The sequence below is a fragment of the Typopeltis vanoorti genome, chromosome 9 (genome assembly GCF_054136105.1).
Source record: "Typopeltis vanoorti isolate ZY-2024b chromosome 9, IOZ_Tvanoo_1.0, whole genome shotgun sequence".
Classification (NCBI taxonomy): domain Eukaryota; kingdom Metazoa; phylum Arthropoda; class Arachnida; order Uropygi; family Thelyphonidae; genus Typopeltis; species Typopeltis vanoorti.
Window position 1 is genome coordinate 67,337,181 of NC_143557.1, and position 19,737 is coordinate 67,356,917.

Below are 19,737 nucleotides of genomic sequence, written 5' to 3' on the forward strand. Positions count from 1 at the left end.
ATAAAGTACAATAAAAAAGGGGGGAGGGATATACCCAGAAGTTTACACTGATCGACTGCAAAGTAACTCATTCCGAATATAAATTCAAAAATGACAGTTAAGCGTTGGTGTAAAACTTGGTATAGAACCGAATATCTTCGAACCGCCTTGTACGATTTGTTTCCAAAGTGTACGAGGCACATCACGTGTTAATTGGCGACATATAAATGCAAACACAAGATAGTAATTTTGTATAGAGAACTATCAACTATCAACTTTACTGACATAAGGGGTGAAGCAAAAGCTTTTCATATTCCCCGCTATCTTGAGAGAAACTGTGAGTGGAGAAAGTTTATGAGCTAATTGCTCGCCCTGAGTAGGCTAGGAGATTAGTCCTCAGTGTAGAAGTTTAGGGTGGCTTTAGGTCTTTTATGTTTGAAATAATCCATTGCGTCATAATCTGCAGCCAGTTGGATCAGTTTGTTAGGGTGCACAGATGCTTTCGAGAAGAATTTGATTGCTATAGTCTGCATGAAAGTGTCAACATAGGTGACATTTGTGTCCCGATGTAGCTGAACAGTTCGGATGAACCACGGGGCGCCCAGGATCATTCTGAGACATTTATTCTGGATACGTTGTAATTTGAGAATATTAGTATTTGAAGTATGACTCCAGGCCGGTGAAGCGTAGGTGAGTATTGGACGAACCATCAGTTTGTATATGAGAAGTTTGATTCTGGTGCTCAGCTTACTGTTTCTGTTAATTAGCGGGTAGAGCTGGGCTATGGTTTTTGATGTGTTTGCACAGAGAGTCTTGATATGGGAGCTGAAAGTCAGTTTTCTATCCAGTATTACACCAAGATAGATATTTGATCTCAGTTTTCCACAGAATTTTAGTGTTGAAAAAGAGAATATCTTCTTTAGGAAGCACTGATCTTCTAGAGAATAGGACTGCTACGCTCTTCAGGGGATTCACTTGGAGTCGCCATTTGGTGAAATATTGTTCGATTGGCAGTAGGTTTTCTTGCAGTTTCTTGTTGGCTAAGTGTAACTTTAAAGATCTGGCTGATATCGCTGTATCATCCGCATATAGAGCTTTAATTGGAGATAATGGATTGTGCGGTATATCATACAAGTATAAGGAGAATAGGATTGGTGCTAGTAAGGATCTTGTGGAACTCCAGCCAAGATGCATTTTTGTGTCGAGACTACCCCATACATCCTGACTTGCATGCGCCTATCGTAGAAGTATGCCTTTATAAGATGAATGATTCCGATTGGTACACCAGATGATATCAGTTTGTATAGCAAACCATAATGCCAAACCTTGTCAAATGCACTGGCTATGTCAAGGAAAACAGCCCCAGTGCGTTGACGCCAGTTAAAACCCGTGATGATGTGTTCCACTAATCTGTGTATTTGTTGCGTAGTTCTATGCGATTGTCGAAAGCCAAACTGCTCCTCAGGCAGGATATTTAGTCGGAGTACTGAATCTTGGAGTTTGGTAAGAATTACCTTCTCGGCAATTTTGCCGAGATTTGAGATGAGGCTGATTGGGCTGTAATTTTGAAGCAATCTGGGATCTTTTCCAGGTTTATGGATTGGTATTATGTCCGCCAGTTTCAAGAAGTGTATAATAGTCCTTATAAGGACTGGCTTAAAGGGGTGAAGCAATATTGCTTTTCATATTCCCCGTTGTCTGTAGAGGACAGTGTAAGGAGGTGTTATTGAGCTATGAATAAAGCTCTGATCATGGCAAGAGGGTAACAGCAGTAGCAGAGCCTCAGTTAGAACTTCATTGGCTACAGCACTGCCATCCATTACCCTCCAAGGGTACCAATTTTAGTCGCCTCGTACGACATGCTTTAGCTACATTGGTGCTATTCTTATCCCGGCACCGAAAAACATAATTATACATAAGTTAATATTAATAAAAAGGTGTACTGATAAAACATAATTTTTTTTAATTAATATTTTAAAAAAATTTTAAAAACAAATTTTAAATATTATTTTATTTTATATTATATATAAAATCTAATTTAATTTTAAGAGATAAACTAAAAGTGATCACTTTCCACCAATACGCCAGTCATGCTAATATCTTCTTGAGCCCTATAGGATAATAAACTTTTTTTTTTTTTTTTCAATTTGAGAACTATTATAATCCTTGGACATTACTTGCCTTAACACGAAGTTTCTGATTTAAGAGGAGTTGATTTTTTATATGATTAACACAATATTCAGCTTTCAAAACGAAATTATATAAAGTCACATTTGACGTATGAATAAGGAAAACGATTCTGAAATATCCTTGGTTTCAGTTTGTGCAATACTTGACTATGAAAAATACTTGACTCTTTTCGTCATCCAGTCACTCCCCCTCCATGCCGTTAAGCATAATTATAGTTTCGCTTACGTGCTAAGACTGATACACACGTGAACAATTAGCCTATTCCATGTCCTTAAACTTCCAACACTTTTTGTGGCCTTCGAAAATTTGAATGCAGTTGAACAAAACAAAACAAAACAAAAAAAAAAAAACAAGAGGTTAGTTCACCAAGTAAATGACGTAATACATCAGTCCTATGCAATCATCACATCATGTGTGTAGGAAGGTTTTTCTCAAACTTCACCTAAAAGTCCATGACCATCAAATTACGTTTGAAAGGAACCAATCACTTATCCCCTAAGAGACACTCCCAGTATTCACGCAAACTCGTGTGCTTATCCGACTTAATATGTTCGCGTGATTAAAATTAGACATTTGTAAATAACTGCCATTGAGGTGTACAATCCATGGGAGGGGCTGAATAATAATACTCATTCCTTCGTGTTCCAGTGTTTCGCATAACTTAGTGAGACGTTGATAATAATATTTTCCCTAGTAAAGTTTCTTTGTTTCAGATTACTTGAAATAAGTTGTTCTATAGTGGGGGGGGTGTAAAAGAGGGGAAATCTCAATAATTCCGACTATGGAATTAATTTTATATTACAGACATTTTCAATTTTTCAAAGAAATCAAAAATGAAAACATTTGTTTGAAAACGCTGCCTCTAAAATATTAGAGGAAGCGCGCTCTATACAACACACACTAGTACTTACATTAGTACTTATATTAGTACTTACAATTTCACGATTGGCACTTGGTTGCATTGTAACTTGATTAAATCCATAACTTTCTGAAAGTTACATAAATGCACCGCTTCTGTAACCCATCACTGAAAGCCGAATCATAACTTATATTACACGATTATTATATGAATTATTCAAATTAATGATTACATTACACACTTATATTATTGTTTATATCAGTTTTCATTATTGTCTTATATTATTATTACGCAGTCTATTATTAATATATTATTTTCATTTATATTAGTTATTATTATATTATATGCCCCTTTGTTTCAATAAAAATGTTTAACACAAAGTGGAAATGAACTATTGTGAGTTAAAGCAATTTTTTTTTTGGGGGGGGAAGATGGACTGAGTCCTTGACTCTTTATCCCTTCGTCTGATTGAAGAAAATGCGTAGATGTAGTGTTATTGAATTAAAAGCTGTGGTCATGGCTGGGTAACGGCAATAGCCGAGCCTCAGTTAAAACTTCATTGGCTACAGCATTGCCATCCGTTACCCTGAGTGACGTTCTCCCAGACAAGCAGTTCTTATAGTCCTTATAAGGACTAGCTTAAAGGGGCAAAGCAAGAATGCTTTTCATCTTCCCCGTTATTTGTAGAGGACAGTGTAGGGATAAGGTGTTATTGAGCTATTAAAGCTCTGATCATGGCAGGAGGGTAACAGCAATAGCCGAGCCTCAGTTAGAACTTCATTGGCTACAGCATTACCATCCGTTACCCTCCAAAGATAAATTATTTTCCCAGACAAAGCAGTGATATAATAAATATAATACTTTTTTCTTATATAATTATTCTATGAATAATTAAAAACTGTTGGAAGTTTATTATCTTTTAATTATCGATGAAATTATTATAAGTAGAAATAATTCATAATTTTAATTTTTTATTTCTAGTTCAATTTTTTAATTAAAATGTATTTACATTACAAAGAGTGAAAGGTTAATGCAGATGTACTTATTAAGAACTACAATTTTAACTTAAGCTTCTTGTAAATATTCACTGTGTAATAATAAGATTGTAACATGAAGTTGGATGCTAATTATTTTTATTATTTCTTTATTATTTTTGTTATTGCCGAAAATATCACTTCTACAATTAGTTTGACGTTTGTTAAGGTTAATCATAAAAGCAACTAATAAGGAAACTAATCATTGCAACACCTTCCAGGTAGATAATCGAGTAGCCATCGAGATAATAATAACATGAGTAAATCGTGGCTGGCGTTTTACCTGGAGGAAAGTGGTGGTCTCACTACTTTCTTGTAGTGGTCTCACGAACACACACAATGGGTTTTTGCTAATGGAGAAAGGGGAAAAAGATGGTTCATTGGGCAGCTAGTAGAACAAGTCCAGGATTGAGGTCACCTGTCATGAAGTTCAGTTGGGTGTGAGTATTGGCAAGAGAGAAAATATGTTTATATAGATACTTAATGGACATTACGAAGCGACGAATGACAGGCGATGAGACATCTTTCAATTGACTGTTGACCGCGAACTATTGAAGCGAGTCTTTAGTGGAATGTTAGACTTAATATGGATTAGTTTGAAATCTTATAAAGTAGGTCAGTTTTTCCGAGCGCCTGGTTTCTTTTTGTGATGACATTACAACCTCTGACATGTTAGATCATCGTAGGTCTGTCATACTGGGTTAATCCGGTATGACACCCGCTTGACTAACGTGAGAGAATTCTACGTATGTAAGCCACAAGTAACTAAAGGATATCCTTGAATCTTACTTGCTATTGTGCTTCCTTTTTATGCTTATTTCGTAATTCACGATCTTCCCATGCATAAGATCACTTTCATTTGACGTCCTATCTTAATAAATTCCATGGGTATGAATTTGGATTTAGATGAACTGATAGGCTTTGATGCAGCTTTTAGCAACATCACATGCGTATAGGAACAGCTATCCATATTCTTTTTTTATATTTTATACGGGAAACAGACTGGAAGTTTTTGTTGATTATGGGCCCAGTAGGTGTGAACAAGGAATCACGGAGTACTTCCCCCATAGAGAAACTCTTACAAATTGAGCAAAAGCTGTTACTTTGCATATTTGCCTTAAAATTTCATATTTCAGCTTCTTGGCGCTATCTGTAATTGATGAATAAGTTTTTCTTTTTAATTTATTATTTGATTTTAATAGACACTAACCGATATCGCACCTCAAATTATTGGATCTTTAAATTACTGGTTTTAAACGTACTTACCATTGATTTTAATGGCTGCTAAGCGTTATTGAATTTTATAATTAATAAAACACATAAACTGAACTTGTTTTTAGAAACGAAAAAGAAAAACGCCTTGGTAAACCGTAAGCAGACATGATCTTTATAAGGAAAGAAAGAAAATAAAAGTCTGATTTGCTGGTATTGGAAGATAAACAGTTTACTTGCTTGTATATTTGAATCAAGTTTTTCAGAAATTCAAGAGAGCATGTTTTAGAAAACTTCAAACATTACCTTTCTAAGCAAACAAACAAATCTTCGTCTGGTATGGAGTATAAATAAATATAAAAGAAATATCTTCGCCTGGTATGGAGTATAAATAAATATAAAAGAAATACCGATGAAATATTTAAATTTAAAGGTACTTTACATATTATTTACTTTTCGATTATTGAAAAACTTCATTTCTATATTAAGATTATAGAAAAACTTTATTTCTTTATTAAAATCTTATGCTACAAATCAAATACTAGTAATAAATTCTAGAATTTATTACTAGCAAATGCTAGAAATAAAATTTTATTTCAAACAAATAGTGATGAAATATTTAAAGGTGTTTTAAATTTTTATATAATAAAATATGAATTTTCCAAAATTTTTACATATTTTTATTATAAATCATAATTGAAATTACTTTTATTTAATGTTTTTAATAAACATTTTCATTATTTTTGAAAAATTGTAAGAACAATGCAATTACAAGGAAAATTCGTAGATCTCCCAACCATTTGTTCAATGCTTTCGTTAACTCGAAAATAAATCATCCTTCAGCAGCCAACAGATGCATTATAACAGTGGAATCACCCACTATTAAAAAACCTTCTCACGTATTCGGGTTACGGGAGACAAAGAGACGACATTTCACACCAGTTAAAGCGAGAAACTCGACTACTTGTTACACAGGTAATTAGAAACAACGACGCATTCTCAGACACAATGAATTTCAATTTATCTGCAGCAGCAGCAGCCAATCTTTTAAAAGCTCTTGGTAGAAATTTGCCTAGGATAAGTGGAGGACATAAAAATGTAACTACAGCTGTGTTCCCATGGAAACAATCCTATCAACTGTTAAATATGACTACTTCCACTTTAAATGTTTCTTTGCAGGTTTCTGCTACTCATCGAGGCCATTTTTATTTTCTGTAGCGTTGACTTTTATTTTCTCACAATGAATAGCATTTACAGCTAAAGAGAGGTGTTGTAGCTGACGAATCTGTCCGCTGCAACAATAGAATCAAGTCAGACGGACAGACAGAATAAAAATCGTAATGATGGGTATCACAGATGCAACAACTCCCTCATAATCCTACCACAGGAAGTAAAACGATGAAATCATCCAACCTGTTGCTCCTGTGAATGACTGCGTCTACTTCTCAACTAAGATACACTTTTATTTTTTATTTAGGGCAGTGCAAACGACGGTGATTCTAGCCAAGAGCATTACTTGGAGATTTGATGTTAATATGATGGCTGAGCTTGTTCCTCTCAGAGGTAAAAATCTAGTTTTATTGTGCGATGGGCATTAATATTCTTGCTACAACACCACGGGATCTTTTCTCTCATCTTCCGCTGTGGTCGCCCAGATTTTCTCGCTGGCTTTCTACACTGATAAGTAAAAAAATAATTTATCATCAGAATGAGAGATAACCGACTTGATTTCAGTTTTCATTAAGATCCTACTCCGTTATTAAAATGTGCGTGGAACGAGATTTTCTGAGGTTATTGACCTACTTGCGTAATCCTTATTTCGTCTATTTTTACAGAATAATTCTGACTGTTAAAGTGAGATCATTTTTAACAGGGTAAGGATAGATAAGAATTTTCGGAACTTGAAATAAGAGGATAAATTCCCACTGCAAATCCACATTCTTTCTACACATTTATTACTTTAATTATCTGCGGTCCGCGCGGTGGCTAGTGGCTGTGAGCTTCGCAACCATATGCCTGAGGAAGGAGTGTCTTGGGTTCGATTCCCGTAGTCGACGTGAGGAGCTTAGGATTTTCCTCAGCCATAGCCAAGTTAGCCGGTCTTGGGCGTGGACAGCAGGTTTTTTTCCCGCCAGTTTATCTGGGGGTTTTCCTCCCGCAAGCAGGCAAACCGGTCCCCTGAACACACAGTCTACAGTCATAGGATATAGCTCCCTCATTAGGAGGACTCAACTAGCCCTAAGGGGCGGTCGAGGAACGGGGAGAACCCCACATGAATAAAAAAATTATCTGCAAATGTTTATTTCTTGATGGCGTTTCAGATTTAGCAGAACCATCTTTTATTTCTAACTAGGAGTTTCAGTTGGCACTTTTAACAAGAGAGAAAGAAAAAGATAGATAGAGAGATGAGAATCTATTTATACCGTGGTTCGGGTGGTAATACGCATTCAAGGTCGTATACGGTGCTTTAGTTCAACTAAAACTCCCTCTATAATGCTGCACGTGGAGAGAGAGAGAGAGAGAGAGAGAGAGAGAGAGAGAGAGAGAGAGAGAATCACGATTTATCTACTCAACCACACATTGTTTTATTCAAGGTGTGAGTTCATTTGTCTAATTATATTGTAGAAGGTGACTTTTGGCCATTTGTGTGTTTAATCTGACTTATGATCTCATGCATTCGTCTGTACGTATTTACATGAAACGATTTTTTCAGTTAACTAATAATTAATCATATAAATACGCTTGTTCGTAATCGGTAACGAGACCACCTTTAGATATTTATTAATAAATGATATTAATAAAATTAGGAACATATTGATTGAATTAATTTTTCGGTCTGCGTTGAAAGTATTATTTAACGTGGTTTTATATGAGGATGTTAGAAGTATCCACAATCTTTTGTTTCATTTTTTTTTTTCAGTTGGTTCCCTCAACAGAATATACGCAGGCACAACCATAAAGACAAAAATAAATAAATAAAAACTTCATTGTTATTCAGTTGAGGTATCTGAATTAAAAGTAACTGTTTGACATTAGCCGATCCTCTGAGACTTCATGCACCGAAGAAGAAGAAGAAGAAGAAGAGTGTGCAGTGATTTGATTCCGTAGGCTGAAAGCGGAGGGTGCAGAAATCCATCGATTCACAACACGTTATGACAAAGGTGTTCCGTGCAGAAAAGTATATCTGAGTGAACTCGCATGTTAGGAATCAGTCGAACAAGCGCGACTAAAGGATGCTTGGTTGTTAAGACGCATGTCAAAGCAACTAAGCAACTAAGCCTGTGTGTCAAATGTATTATGCCTATCTGTTGTGGACATTTCTAAGCTAGTTCGCATGTTATGCAAGATGGAAAAAAAAAAGAAGGAAAGAAAAGAAAATGAGATTCAAGGACGGAAAATTCTGATACTTCCAAACGAACCGGCTAGCTTACATTCACTCGAAAAGCTCTTATAATTTTTTCCTTGCTTACTAAACGGGACTCGAACCAAAATGTTATTAACTAAAACGTGATATCACTAATGCATACTCTATGTAGTGAAAGAATTTATTATAATAATAAAGTTGTCCAATAACCAACCACGAATACTGAGATAAAAATTAATTTTAAGTTATGGAAGAGGAATAAATTGTTTTTCATCCTCCATTACAAGCAGAAATGAATCCGATAAAGTTGATCTCCGGTGTGACCAGCAATAGGAAACAAAGTTTCAGAAATTTCAGACAAAAACAAAAACTGAGCGGTTTATACTCATTTCGGCTCAGGTGTATAAAATACTTGAGTGGAGATTATAAATCATTTGGCATGCAAAACATGCGAATGTAACTGTCTCATAGGAGTGAGCGTCCTTCCAAATATATTCTTATTTACGAAACAAGTCTAATGAGAATTGAAGGGAAATAATTGATGTCCGATCGATGGACAATTCACTCCAATCATAAAGAATTGGAATGAGTATGTTTATATTAAAAAGAAAGTCAACGCTTTGGGATAGAGAAAATGTTTGGAAAATGTATTATTCCATAATACATTTTCTATGGAGATTTCGAAAAACGCACATAGCATTATAAATATTTTACAAATAGTGACAGGTAAACCTCGTTAACCCATTCAGGTTAAGGAGGTTTACTTGCCATTTCACGTTCTCTTAGAAGGCGTTTCCTTCACACTTGATACAGCAAGCTCAGCATTTGTGTTATTCTTGAAAACACAATTCTGTGCAGAAATTCTGCGTTTTAAAACCAGACAGATATTATTATTATTATTATTTTAAAATCACGATGATTTTTTCAAATCTTCTTGCTTTTGAATTCTGAAAAATAACAAAAAAATGTAATGCGTACAATGTGGAGAATATGGCGTGGCGAGAAACAGCATCGTGCAGTGTTCTGCTAAAAAAAATTGTATAAATAAAATAGCGTGTGCTGGAGCATTATTATGGTGGAGAAACCAGAGGCTGGTTTCTCCACCATAACAATCGAAAGAATAGAAATGTCGATTTACAATTTGTCCCCAAAAATGAATTTCTACTGCACGATAATCATGTTTTACCATCTCAACAACATTCAATGACAACCAACAGATTGAACATCTGGACAATATTCAATCAGTCAGAATCAGCACATGAAACCTGAATTTTAAAGTGCACAACAAACAGTCATTTTTATAAATTCTTCTTAGTAATGCAAACTACAATCTTGAAATAAGCGACGAGCCACTTAACAGATTCCACTCCACGTACCCCTAGCGGAAGAGCTTTGAATTATTCATAATACAGTAATCTAGTAATCAGTCACTGAAATATTTTTGATCACATCTCCTAGGTTATCCATCTTAAACCGAGGGAGGGGGGGGAGTTAGCTTAAAGGTTCATCGTTTATTCGATGCTGAAAGGATTGTCAAATAAAATAAAATTTATTCATGCAAAGTTTATTTTTCAAAATCACTTAAGCCTAATAAAATAAACATGTGGGCTTTCACCTCGTTTCTTTTATTGATTATTGTTCGGGTTAAACGGACACAGAGGAGAACGTGGATCACATGTTTTTTTTTTTTTTTAAATTCCTGATTCTAGAATTTTTAAAAGAAAAATGCAAAAGTGAGCTGACATCGAAGCAAATAAAAACTCAATGAGGGAACCAAACTTATCCTACGATGCATGATGTAGACAAACGATTTGCACATTAGCTCCTCCGTAATTTCGAAGGAACAGGTTTAATTTTTTTTTCTACGTTAGTTTGACGAAAATAATGTACTCCGCGACCTATATAGTATGGAGTGTGAAAAGAGCAACAAGGCAACAATATTCATAATCTAATTAGTCTCGTATAAACCCCTATACGAGGGAGAGTATGTCAAGTAGTCATTTCGAACTGGATTTTTAATAAGCATCTTCAAGTGCTACTGCACGCTTTCTCAGAGGTAATCCTAAGCACGTGATACAGACTTCGTATTGTGTTTTAAAGTGTGCTAAAGGATTATTTAGAGAGAATAATCTACTACAAGGCCGTGACCTAAACCTTAATGAACAGAGAGTGGGAAGAATCGGAGTAATGATCAGGGCAAGGATAAGACCCTAGAAGTAAGGGAACTACCTAGCAAGAGATTACGAAAAATGTAGATCTTTAGCATCCCTATAAGTTAGCAGCTTCATGCTATTCCGTGATGATTTTTAAAAGAGATTGAACAGCTAATATTGACATTATATCTATAGGATATCCTATAAAATATAGACGATTTTTATTCTTGTATTTCATGAGCCGATAATGAATAGATATTCACTTCCCAAGTGGAACCGAGTAACTGGATTAAGTGTATCTCTCTCTCTCTCTCTCTCTCCCTCTCTTTCTCTCTCTCTCTCTCTCTCTCTCTCTCTCTCTCTCTCTCTCTCTCACACACACACACACACACACACACACACACACACACACACACACACACACACACACACACACAAATATTTCTGGTCTCAATTAAACCAACCACTTTTATTCAACTATTTTGATTCTTTATGATGGATGGATTAACACACACACATTCCAGCATTCCTATACGGACTTTTTATTTATTTATTTATTTTCCTTCTAGACGCGTCAGTTGAAGATCGAGCGGAACAAGCAAAAGTTAAAGCGGCCTTGGAGTTCTCTGACTACCTACATTCCTGCTGTTCAAGGAAGGATGGTCCGGATATCGGATCATCTCACTTTTTTTTTTTTCTTTAGGCGGGCCCAACCGGTACATCACAAGCTGTTGTTCCTCGTGACACACTTTCACACGCCACCCTCTGTTGTAAGGTGTCCCTTTCATTGGTCGCTAACCTGGTCACGCGCGAGTAACCGGCGTGCACAACTACGTTGATATGGCCGTGTGTGTGTTGGTGTATATATAAGGCCAGGAGATGCTGAGTGGATCATAACCACCAGAAAAGTCTTCCAGACAAGTTGAGTTCAAAATCTGTGGTGTTCCAAGTTGCCAGTAGTGTGCATAAGGTAAGACTTTAAAGGTATTTCGCTTGCTAACCAGAATATCTGATGAAATATATATATATTTTCAATATTCTGAGATATCTCCTAATGCCTAGCAATGATTTGTGTTACTAAGCAACACAAATTTTAATTAAAATTTAATTAAATTTTAATTTTTAATTAAATATTCTATAGCACTAAGAATATTAATTTTTTTTAAAAAATAGTTTATATACCTTTAAATATATATTATAATATTACAATTTAAATTTTAACAACCGAATTTTTAATTAAATCAAACATCAGTAGGAAATATTGTTTACTTGTATCGTACTTATTAATTCATTAGAAGGCATAAATGATTGATCGATACGATAACCAGGAATAATGACATGATAAACTAAATCGTCTTTACTTTTATATGCTTTTATACTCCAATTACTTACACTTTTAGCAGGACTGTAAATCTTTTTAGCAGGACTGTAAAAACTTTTAGGAAATCATAATTTGGATCTTAATTTCCACCACATTAAGCCTGTATGAAAAAAAATATATGAAATATGCTAAGCCTAATGAAAAAAATACGAAATATAGTATTTATTATAAATATATTACACCTACCTATGCTCCAGTAGGTACTATAAGTAATTTTCCAGTAATATATTTCTTTTATTTTTTTTCCTCCGTAGGTTATCTTCATCTCCTCACTTCTATCATGAAAGCAGTGGTATTATTAGGTAAGCACTTTGCAATGTAACAGAATGTTAAATGAATTGAATCCTCAACAGTAGATGTTGTGGGCACCGGTTTATTGCTTCTGAAGGTTATATAATATATCGTAGGATATTTATTGCTACGAATTAGCATACGATTTTTACCGATTTGGGAGTCATGACAGAAGGAACTAAGGCTATAAAAGCAACGGATTATATCTATGCATTTTGTACATTCCTCTAGTGTTGGTTTTTCCCTTTTTCGAGATGAAAAAACTCCAGTTTTAGGAATAAAATACTGCACTTCGTTATGATACCATTCTCTAGCAAATCTGGAACAGAAGAGAGAGAGAGAGAGAGAGAGAGAGAGAGAGAGAGAGAGAGAGAAACCGTTTGTTCATAAATTTGCATTTATGAACAAACGGTATTCAAACGCAAGTGATAGTCAGCACAGTCCATTCTTAGGAAAATGTAACACAGTTCAACTGTCCTCCATATTCAGGTTAGGATACGTTTCCTTAATTCAATACTATTAATATTCGTGGCTTTGCATTTAATGATCAACTAATCCCATGAAGTTCAAGAATAAAAGAAAATATTTTATTATGTACATTTTTTTTTCTATAGATTTGTTTTTCTATACATTTACTCTTATAAAAAGTAAATAAATATTTCTGAGACTTATTACCACTGATATTTAAATTCTAATGTTTTATTTACAGTTTGCTACGGCCTGGCCCTCGCCAATGCTGCATCGAGAGTAAGTATTCGAATGCTAATAAAGCGGTTTGAAAGTGAATTTTCCCTCTTTCATCTTTTGTTAAATTAAAACTATTGATTAAGACAAGAATACTTAATTATTCGTAGATGATGAGAACATTCATCTTGTTCATATGTATCACACACACACACACACACACACACACACACACACACACACACACACACACACACACACACACACACACACACACACACAGAAGGAGTTGATTAATCATGATCTGAAACCGAATTTGTACTGTTTTTTGCAGGCAAAGCGTGCAGCTTACGAACTTCCAGATGGAGTGGAATTGTTGATTGGTTCCGTCCGCACAACCTTCGTGTGTTCCAACGATGGCTATTATGCAGACATCGACAACAACTGTCAGATCTTTCACGTGTGCAGCACTATCGTGAATCCCGATGGTCGCATCGAAACTCAACAATGGAGCTTCCTTTGCGGAAACCAGACCGTCTTCAATCAGCTGTCATTTACTTGTGCCTATCCAGAGGAAGCCGTACCCTGTCACAACTCCCCAGACTTTTTCTATCTGAATAGCAACATTGGTGCCGGTCCCAACGTTCCTTTCCTGACGGATCAGGATATCCAGCGTGCAGCTCCACTTATTCCTGGTTTGGCTGCTCGTCCTGCAGTTCCTGTATCACGTCCTGGAGGTGGAGGAGGAAGACGATTTGGCTAAACGACACGTAATCAAGGACAAACTGAGTCAGCATGATTAAAAAAAAAGCCGTGAATTACAAAGACTTTTATTCCGAGATTTTCATGTTGTAAAGCCGCCAATAAGTACACAGCCAATAGGGTGAGAATACACGAAGCACTTGGTATAATGTCATCAAGGTATACCTCGCAAATTCAGTGGCGTCCTCTGGTGGCGGTATGTTATTCTTGGCAAAGAGACAAACTGTTGAGTGACAGTATTATTTCGCTGTGAGCTTAACCAGTACTTAAATGCATATCTATCTACGTAGTCAAAGGTTGTTGAATAAAGCATATGTGCTTCTTTCTATCCCTCTCTGCTGCTTTTTTTTGTACATGTAAAGAAATGTCCTTCTCTGTTTCCATATGATTGTTGTATATAGCTTTTGTACATGTATTAATAATAAATGGTAGTGCAGTTTAAAGGTTGTTTCTTTGTTATCTATAAACAATGTGAATCAAAGAACTTTAATTTAAAATATTTTTTTTTGTCTTAAAATATCATAGTACTGACCTTCTAAATAGACACTATATATTTAGAATATGTCGTTTTTCAAGATTTCATGGGATGCAACAGACTGAACTAACAATAAGCCAAAAGAAACTTAATATTTGTTTCATCTATCATAAATTAACCTATTGGTAACTGAAGTTGCTAAAATGCACACCGCAAAGATCGGATCCCGTATAAGGTATGGACGTTTTTAATCACCTTCAACAAATAAGCTTGGATAAAGCTTGCATTTAAAAAAAAAAAAGCTAATAAAATATTAAAAAGAGAGTTTTACCTTAACAATTACAAACTACTGCGAGATAGTAAAGGTATAAACCACGTGGTATGTTTTAAAAAGAAATTGTTGGTCTTTCAGATACTGCATGAAATATAAATGGAGTTTAACTATCGAAACAGAAAGACAGTAATTATACATCTTGATTGTTCTTTTATATCAAAAAGCACGTAACATTAATCTCATTTCGAACTTGTAGGTGCATTTGTCATCTATAATGCCATCCAATTTTCGAAACCTTTAAAACATATGAATACTCCATTTGCGGCTCAACTCCAAACTTCAAATTTTCTTTCTTGTCTGTCTCCTCTACTTCCATTCACTTGAACAATCTTTGTTTTCCTCTGTACTTTTATATTTGGAATTATACGAAAGTTTATTGAAACCTCTAATCTAATTAATAAGAATCTGTTGCATTTAGGTTTTTCATGATATATATATATATATATGTATGTATTTTATTTTTATTTTTATTTTTTTTTTGTTATTCTTAGTGTGATTGATATAGAAGAAAATAGAGAATATATGCATGTTTTGAATAAATTGTTCTCGTATTCTTCAATCTATTCATATATTTGTATTTTCTTTATTTCCTTCTGCAGTTTTCCTATAATCACTATATCCATTCTTTTTATTTTGCTTTTTATTACGTATTTCGTTAGCACTTCCATTTCTTGTATGGTTTCAAATGCGACACAAAGAACTTCCCTGCAATACACTGAAGTACTAAGACGAAGCGACTTTTCAATTATTAATAGTCAACTGCATTGAAAATCTTTCTTTAAAACATAAATATATATTTTTTATTACATGCTTCACTAAACTATAAAAAAAATAATTAGTATAAACTTAGCAACTACCCGAAACTTATAAGAGGACCTACATGGAAATTAAATTTCATAAACAGGTTTTATAGCTAATGAAATTTATTTTGATGAACTTAACATAATATTTTTACAAAGCTGAGCGAGAGGCAGTTTTAGTGGCAATAACAAAGTCACATGTGAAATTCAAATAAATACCGTGCATTACTTTTAAGTTTTTCATTGAAATAGCATTGAGAAGGAGACAGACTGAAATAAACAAAAAAGACAGACAAAAAAAAAATCAGATATGGGGGAGGGAAGAGCGAGATGGAGAGAAATATCAGAATACAATACGTATTGTGACTCGGGATTTCAAGAAACAAGGACGGTATTTTTAAATGAAAATAATTTACAAACCACCTTTGTTGATATTTACCAAACTTAAGACTTATTTAACTCGTAGGAGAATTTTTTTCTCGTGTTCTTCTATAATTTCTAATTAGTAGGTGTTTAACAAAAACGATCAGCGTGTCATACAATAAGTGTGCGCTAAACTGTTGTATAATTAATTAAAAACTTGCAATGTTGATTAATGTTAAGTTCACACGACGCCCAGGAACGTTTTAAAGAAACGCTTACACGTTTGTAAATTAATTGGTTTCAGAACGTCGTATAAAGTCAGTTTCGTGTGCAAGTTAAAAACTGGGTGGGTGGTCCTCAGTTCCTGTTCACAGTATGCACATAAAAAGATTGCGATAGAAGTGTTATCAGTTGCAGATGTACAACATAATATTGAAACTAATATATAACTTCGTTTTGAACTTGCTCGAATTATATGTGGAAAGATCATTTTCTCAACACTTTCAGACGAAGAAATAGTCTTATAATTCAGGAAATATAACGCAATTTATTTTTCAAATTTCAATTTAAACGCGCTGGAATTCCTTTTGCGAACATTCTGTATTTTCTCTGGATACAGCATTATAATTGCAACTTTCATCGAATCATCTAAATATGGTTTTGATATAAAAAGATAGTACTAGACTTTATCTAAAATATGAGACTCGCATCGATTCCGAGGACTTTAAACTTTTATGGTTATTCGTAGCATTTTCTCGAGAGAGAGAGAGAGAGAGAGAGAGGATTTGGTTGTAGAACAAAAAGAAGTCTTATCTAGTCAAGGAAATTGAAAACATATCTCGTCCTGCGCAAAAAAAGTAGAAAGACATATAGAAAGAAATAAAAAAAAAAGTTAGCTAAGAAATTTAGTGATTTAGAAGTAAGAGACCTCAAAGACTAAAGAGGAAGTGAACGTTGGGATCATTCCATCTAAAGAGATTATAAATATTGAGAAATAGGTTAAGTTTTACGTTGTAAAATTATCCATTGGGTCAAACTGGTTACCAGCCAACCAAGCATTGGAAAGAATTTACCAATAATCATATCCATTAAAAGTGCGCACACCCTTTGTAATTTACGGTGCTTCAACATCACACAAAACTTTCGTTCGGCATATTAACCGTTTAGAAACACCATCTTTACATTTCTAAGATATTCTGCTCTTTTAAATCATTGAGAATGACATATGCGTTCTAATAGCTAATGTAATCACTGTAAGAGATATTATAGTAAGTGCATAGGCTTGTTTGCTTCGGCTCTAATTCAAAACAACTCAACTTACATTCTCCTCAATTTCCACCAATCAATTGTTTTCTCTTAAGGAATCATCTCCATCCTCAAGTGTCTTAATTATACCACATCATGGAATGATTAAAACATTTAAGCATCCAACTACTAGTATCTGTGATATCTATTCTGCCTAGCCTACAGTGCATGTATCGGAAGTAATTCTTGATACATAGAATTATTTTAAAACTCTCATAACATACAGTGTATGTTATAATAGTTTTGAGATAACAAATAACACTTTTTTTTCCTTTCAAATTCCGACGGCCAGGTGTAAATCCTGTATAAACTGAACGTCTTCCCTTAATATAATAATAATAATAATAAAACACTTTTAAGAACCGTGTCCATAAAGAGATATTCTCTGTATGCTGACTGCTATACGGATTTCGTCTATCAATCTATAGAAAATGCTACTTTGGCTAGTACTACAAAATCTTTTAATAATTAGGAACCAAAAAAACCCACGAAATTGCACATATTCATTTGCAACATTGCACTGGGCGGAATGATTGATTTAGATGTTTGAATGAACAGCTAGACTAGAGTTATCCATAACGTGCTTTTGTACGAAATACTAATTTAGCCGATTAGTGTAGTCCAGAAAAGAGTTCAAACCTTGCAGCCAAGAAAAGGGTAGACAGGAGCTAACGGTTTTCATGTTACGTTTTCCTTTTGTTTTTTTAATATTATTCCTGAGTTGGTTAGTTGTTTGGGGTTTACGGCCCCAGGCACTGAGGCTATGAGATTAATGTATTATGTCTGTAAACTGCGTGTGTTTCTTCTGGTTTGTCTCCTTTACGGGATTAAAAAAAGGTTTCCGGGAGGAAAATCTCTGCCATACCTCCGTATGAGACTGGATTAATCCCTGTCATTAAATGTTATAAAGCTATAGTACCGTGTGTGTGTGTGTGTGTGTTATTATTATTTCGAAAAAAATTACGAAATTATTATCACGGATAAACTGGCTTACCTATACATTTCTGTTAGGATTCATTAGCTAAAATGTTCAGATTAATATATGGTTGCAACAGAACTTAACCCACAGTTATTAATACTTATCATGAATGCCCCAACAGTGGTGTGGAATACAATTCGAATCTTTATGTGAGTTAATAATTAATTTACATTAAAAGAAGAACTTTAAATCCTGAAGGGAAGTATTACTGAAAATAACTAATTTCTGAAACCTTAAAATAGGAATCTCATAGCAACAGATTTTGTCAACTTATTCCAAGTTTTCTAATTTGATAAAAAAAAATTTATACGTAAACGAAAGACACATATAAGATGACAAATCTTATCCCAAAGGTGAGAACTCTAGCACTGATGGTAACATAGAAACTTGGCTGACGAAAAGTACTACAGCGGGAAACACTTTTTTTTTTTTCGTTTCCAAAACAAACAAAAAACATTGTTGTTTCTATCGTCAATATTATAAACGTCATATATGGAATTTATTTCTGAAAGTGCCTCCATCATGCAATCAGAAGAATGACAGGATTGCGGCCTTCAACTGCAAAAGACCCTAGTTCGATTCCCGTCATGACGAGAGGAATCCTTAATGGGATTTTGCAATTGCTGGTGAGTTAGCTGATCACATATAGAGGTAGCAACATTTTTTCTCTCAGACATTTAGGTTTTTCATCCCGCATACAGGCAAATCGGCCAGAGAACATACCGAGTTTACGAACAAAATTACAATACATCCAACAGCATTATGATAGATTTATAAGATGGTGCCACACGTGCATGTAGAGGCCTCAGTTCCGTTACGTCATAAGCTAACTAAATAAACATCTGAAGGGTGTACCTAACGGTGCACCCACTGTGAAGCATTTGTTTTATGAACTGTTCCATATCACCTCAAACTTATTTTCCGTATTTTCATCACCTTGTATGTCTCGCTATAAACTCAGTCATCCCTCAGCTTTTGAGCTCTTTTATTTTCCAGATTCCTATTCAAATAAATAAACATAACAAATATCCATGCTTAAATTCTTCCAGTATCGAATATTTCCTGTTGTTTTTTTTTTCTTCAGGAAAATCTTTTTCTTTTACATTATTTGTTCAACTTGGAATGCTGGAAAAAAAATAAATCAGTTAAGAAAAGGCTGTTTCATGCTTTATTTATTTTTTAATCTATAACCAGTAATGCATCTAGATTGCTTCTTATTTGTTGCTCAAAACAGGACGTGAATGTTTGTTGTTATCAGATGAAGAAAAGTGACGTCATTTGTTAGTTGTAAATAAGTGACGTCATTTGTTAGTTGTAAATAAGTGACGTCATTTGTTAGTTGTAAATAAGTGACGTTATTGTTTTGAATGGAAAGGAAGATATATTAGTGGATAAGGAATCGTGTCGTGATTGGTGGGACACTTCTGACAAGATCAAGATAAGATAAGGAATCGTGACGTGAATGTTTGTTATTATAGTGTTTGGAATATTTGGAATTTCGCTGGGGCCCTTGTCTGTCAGGGACATCACGTGGTGTTTTTGGTTCACTTATTGCATTGTGGGTGTTATTTA

At 34.5% G+C, this 19,737-nt stretch overlaps 2 protein-coding genes across 2 annotated transcripts in view; one reads left to right on the forward strand and one right to left on the reverse strand.

The window, feature by feature from the left end:
* The window catches only part of LOC150103115 (xaa-Arg dipeptidase-like), a 238,885-nt gene that overhangs the window by 145,305 nt on the left and 73,843 nt on the right, over window positions 1-19,737 (reverse strand). Inside the window, exon 2 of the mRNA XM_090398096.1 lies at window positions 12,184-12,272. The gene's annotated coding sequence lies outside the window, so the exon portion shown is untranslated. The remainder of the gene's footprint in view (window positions 1-12,183; window positions 12,273-19,737) is intronic.
* On the forward strand, window positions 12,431-13,910 carry LOC150103116 (uncharacterized). The gene is made up of 3 exons (XM_090398097.1): window positions 12,431-12,474; window positions 13,173-13,210; window positions 13,482-13,910. Exons 1-3 carry the CDS (start codon window positions 12,453-12,455, stop codon window positions 13,908-13,910), a joined length of 489 nt encoding a protein of 162 aa, XP_090254223.1. The 5' UTR covers window positions 12,431-12,452.

What these genes read in the sequence shown, in the direction of transcription:
- LOC150103116 (XM_090398097.1), top strand. Translation starts at nt 12,453, where the DNA reads ATGAAAGCAGTGGTATTATTAG. An exon ending in GAAAGCAGTGGTATTATTAG is followed by an intron (nt 12,475 to 13,172) that starts GTAAGCACTTTG and finishes TTTTATTTACAG; the next exon opens with TTTGCTACGGCCTGGCCCTC. An exon ending in TCGCCAATGCTGCATCGAGA is followed by an intron (nt 13,211 to 13,481) that starts GTAAGTATTCGA and finishes TGTTTTTTGCAG; the next exon opens with GCAAAGCGTGCAGCTTACGA.